This window comes from Olea europaea, chromosome 20, assembly GCF_002742605.1.
Source record: "Olea europaea var. sylvestris chromosome 20, O_europaea_v1, whole genome shotgun sequence".
NCBI classification, from domain to species: domain Eukaryota; kingdom Viridiplantae; phylum Streptophyta; class Magnoliopsida; order Lamiales; family Oleaceae; genus Olea; species Olea europaea.
This window is the reverse complement of record NC_036256.1, coordinates 10,896,574-10,900,878: the sequence shown is the minus strand read 5'-3', so window position 1 is coordinate 10,900,878 and position 4,305 is coordinate 10,896,574. Positions and strand designations below refer to the sequence as shown.

The 4,305-nt window shown below is 35.4% G+C and overlaps 1 protein-coding gene across 1 annotated transcript; it reads right to left on the bottom strand.

Moving 5' to 3' along the window:
- Positions 1–1,003: 1,003 nt before the first annotated feature.
- Positions 1,004–4,060, bottom strand: LOC111369610 (mitogen-activated protein kinase 3). Its single transcript, XM_022991193.1, has 6 exons — positions 3,776–4,060; positions 3,489–3,618; positions 2,467–2,604; positions 2,058–2,390; positions 1,718–1,901; positions 1,004–1,535 (listed from the first exon to the last, which is right to left on the bottom strand). Exons 1-6 carry the CDS (start codon positions 3,940–3,942, stop codon positions 1,366–1,368), a joined length of 1,122 nt encoding a protein of 373 aa, XP_022846961.1. The 5' UTR covers positions 3,943–4,060; the 3' UTR covers positions 1,004–1,365.
- Between the last annotated feature and the right edge of the window lie 245 nt (positions 4,061–4,305).

Here is a 4,305-nt window from a genome sequence, read left to right as displayed (position 1 = left end):
GCCAAAAAACAGAGGTGCTACATGGCGGCCCCCACTATTGGAGAACAGCCGCCCCTCCAATAGGGGGCACCATTTGGCACCCCCGTTCATGGCGCCTCTGTTTTTTGGCCTAGTTTTTACGCTGGCCTTGTGGCTTTTTTGATAACCTAAACCTATTAAAGCCTGGTTAGACCAGGAGGTTACTCATACTCGTTAGTTGGTTCTATTTTAATGGTTGAGAAATTCATTGGAGAATGAACTTTTGATTTGTTAGATGATACATCCACCATGCTGCCATCAAACCTCAGTTCTTGTTTAAACTGCTACTATGTCTCTTCTCAACATTTCTACTAGGAAATTTAGTTGAATTCTTTTCGATAAAAACCTGTTATATTTTGGCTATAATTTCTTTTGATGCTTTTGTTGTATGGGAATCATCATTTACTCCTTTCAGTGGAGAGCATTCTGCCTCGTAAGAAGATTTCATAAGATTTAGCAGATTCAAATTTATAGGGGGGTATTTGTACAGAATTTTTTGCCCACCTACTTGACAGATGCAATGTTGATAGTAGATAATTGGATGCAAAAACTAAGGGTGTGTTTGATTACATTAATTTTCCATGAAAAATATCAGTTTTCCATCCAAATTCCTACTTAGAGTGTTTGATTGCTATTTTTTTCATGGAAAATATTTTCCAACTTTTGAAAATACGCCTAATTTTCCTTTTTTTAAGGAAAATATTTTCCTTGAGTAGAGGTGATTTTTATTTTCCACAAAAGATGGAAAACATCCTTTTTTTAAGGAAAATATTTTCCTTGAGTAGAGGTGATTTTTATTTTCCACAAAAGATGGAAAACATTTTCTTTTCTAGGTGATATTTTCCATGCTAATCAAACACACCCTAAATGTTTTTGAAAAGTCTAATAATAAAATGCTATGTGACATTCTATCATGGAAGTGGGCGAAATATTCTGTACACCGAGCATGATTGATCTTGTAATATCCACATTTCACTAAAAGGCCTCAACACTGCCAATTCTCTGTCAATATCAAGCCATGAAGGTTTTGATGCTTCTAAACAGCATCTTTTGGAACTCAAGTTACATCCCTGATTTACATTCAATCTAATAAAAAGAACAAAACATTGTTTCAAGCCCTTAGAGAAAAATCATATAGATACATAAAGAACTCCAATAACCTTAAAAAATGTCAAGGCCTTGTCCGATTAGAATGTAGAAGCCATTTCTCCACAGAGATATAAATATAATTCCAGACGAAATTAATTTGAATTCTCACTACCATTTGATCAGCAATTCACAAGGTTCAATAATTCATCTTGTGTCTGTTACTGGGTGGAGATTCCATTGGATTGATGACTGTTTATATTAAGCAAACTCTGGATTTAGTGCCAAAGCCTCCTGATAAATCATATCCTTTATCTGCTCTTCTGTTAAGACTTGCTGCTCGAAATCAAAAGAGAATGGGTCTGAGCATACTGGCTCATCAGCTATGTCATGCAGTCCTGCAAGATAAGGATGCGCCAAAGCTTCTTCAACTGCACAAAATACAAATCATTTTGTCATACGCGAGTAAGGTAAGTGTATAAAAGGGGCCAACAAGCGATGAAATGAATCCTAGCTGTTGAAGACTAAATTTAGATAATATCATGTTCTCTTCTCTAATAGATTAAAGTTTTATATCAGAGCAAAAAATGAAACTACAATAACAAAAATTTACCTGTAATTCTCCTTCCAGGATTGACTGTCAGCATTTTATCAATCAGGTCGATGGCTAATGGATTTACATGTGGGAAAACCTGTGCTAACAGCTGACGGGGATGTCGTGGAAGTTGCCGAATATATCTTTTTGCATCCTCATTTAGGATGAAGTCAAGATCAGATTCTGTGGGAGTGCCCAGAAGCTACAAAACATGTAATCAACATGAGAAATTTTCTGTGAAAACTAGAAACCACTCATTAATTATATGAAAACTCGATTTTCAGTGATTATCTCAATAAGTTAATCTAGCAATAATCTATTTCAGTTATAAATTGGTAAAAAGCATAAAAATATTCACCTCCGTCACCAAGCGCATTTGATGCACGTGATCTTTTCCCTCGAATAAAGGTTTTCGGTTCATAAGTTCCATGTAGATGCAACCGACAGACCACACGTCTATTGCAGCAGTATATTCCGAGGAATTAAGCAACAGCTCGGGTGCCCGGTACCATCTTGTTACAACATATTCTGTCATGAATTCATTTTCCATGGTAGGCCTTGCAAGACCAAAATCGATAATCTTAAGATCGCAATTAGCATTCAGCAGCAGGTTGCTGGGCTTCAAATCTCGATGGATAACATTAGCCGAATGTATGTATTTCAATCCTCGAAGGATCTGATACAGGAAATACTGAAAGTAGACATGTTTTAAAGAAAATGTCAGTGCTCTCTTTCAACATTCAAATTACGCAAGAAGAAAAGTATACCTGACAATGTTCTTCAGACAAGCTTTGATTAGATCTAATTATCTGATGAAGATCCGTGTCCATGAGTTCAGTGGCAATGTAGACATCCATGAATTCCGTTCTTAAAGGAGGAGGAACTATATCTCTTATGCTAATCACCTGTTTCACATTTCTTGAGCTTAAATGAATTTTGCACCAGGTGACAAGTAACTTTTAATCAACAACAAACTAAACTTCAAGAAGGTGGAAGTTTAGTACTCTCTTTGTCATACTCAGAAAATTTTCAACATTTCAGCATTCCAAATTGCTTCTTTTTACACTAAAAGTAAGCACCTGATGTAGGAACAAAATTCTTATAGTTATGGGAAAAGGAGATGACTTGTGGATTTTGTCAATTCAGATGGTTAAATTTCATTCGAGTAAAGTCCAGAAAGGATAGTTCGATCCTTATTTTTCCAACTTCACTGCTTATGCATATTGACAAAATTATAGTAAGAATTCAACACGAATTTTCTTAAATTCCTCCTCATTTACCATTAACTCCAAATTCAGGGGACATCCAGTAGGCTTTTTCTTATTCATTTATTATTTGAGTTCATTTTCAAGGTTTAATCACTAAGCCCCTGTTTAGTCGGAGTCGTATTTTAATTTAAGTCAAAGTCAATAATTAATTTCAACCAGACATTCTATCAATCTTTATCAAAATTTACTAAAAATCTGATTTTAATTCTCGATAAATAGAGGTTAATTCATAAGAAATTTATAAAGACTATCCCAATAACATAATGCCCTTCCCCCAAAAAGACGAATAAACTTGCAAGTCACAGTATTTAATTAAATTTTCTAAATCAGACAACAGATTAGATTAGCAAGGAACAAGTCCACAGATGCTTCATTTGCACCATAAAATTCAGCATATGGAATTAGAATTCATAAAAAAAAAAAATCTGAGCAAGTCTTGATATGAATTTTTACGATTCCAATTTTCAGGCCCAAATTCAAAGCTATGAAATTAGAATCTACTAATTGAAAGAAATACATACATTCTCGTGATCCAAATGGCGAAGAAGCTTAATTTCTCGAAGTGTCCTCTTTGCATCAATATAACTGTCAAAAGCATTTCCTATTTTCTTCATTGCCACAATTTCATTGCTCTCCGTATTCAACATCGAGCTTCAAAATATAACAAGAAAACAATTATACACACTTCAATCGAAATATTTGGAACAATATCTGAAATAATAATGAGTTAATACGCAGAAGAAAGCGTAAAATTTGTGAAATAGAAACGAACAGAACCGTTGATTTCCAATCAACTAAAAATACGTACCACACGATGCCATAAGCCCCGCGGCCGATGGGCATGATTGGCGGCCGATACTTTGCAGTGATCTCAAACGAATTTTCGAAGATATTGTACTTTATGTATCTTCCGCCGTGGGTCGCGACGGCCGGAAAATCCGGATACTGGCCGCCAGCACCAGTCATCTCAGCCATCTTACACACCCTTTGAAATTCTGTCTATGCATCTATATCTGGTGTAATCACGTATAAATATATAATATCTGCATGAGGATGACATTTAAGACTATGGAGTTTTCGGACTGGGGGATGGTTCGAGGCAAGAGGGAAGTAGGGTAGGGAAATATAAACGCGTGTAGACTGGAAGCATATGTTCCATGAATTGTACAGAGTTTTATAGTCGACCCACAAATCAATGTCAGTCAAAGTTGAAGGTGTGATCCTTCAGGTGGACTATTGTTTTCATTCAAAGGGTTGAAGCTCATGTTTTTGATAAAGCATAAAAATTATATTTTTAATGAATTTTGAAGCTCATGTTTGATCCCATTTTAATAAAAA

Bases quoted from the DNA above. Each gene is read 5' to 3' on its own strand.
- LOC111369610 (XM_022991193.1), bottom strand. From the start codon at position 3,942: ATGGCTGAGATGACTGGTGCTGGCGGCCAGTATCCGGATTTTCCGGCC. The intron at 3,619-3,775 runs GTACGTATTTTT...TATATTTTGAAG, and splicing joins GGGGCTTATGGCATCGTGTG to CTCGATGTTGAATACGGAGA. The intron at 1,902-2,057 runs GTGAATATTTTT...CATGTTTTGTAG, and splicing joins AAATGCGCTTGGTGACGGAG to CTTCTGGGCACTCCCACAGA.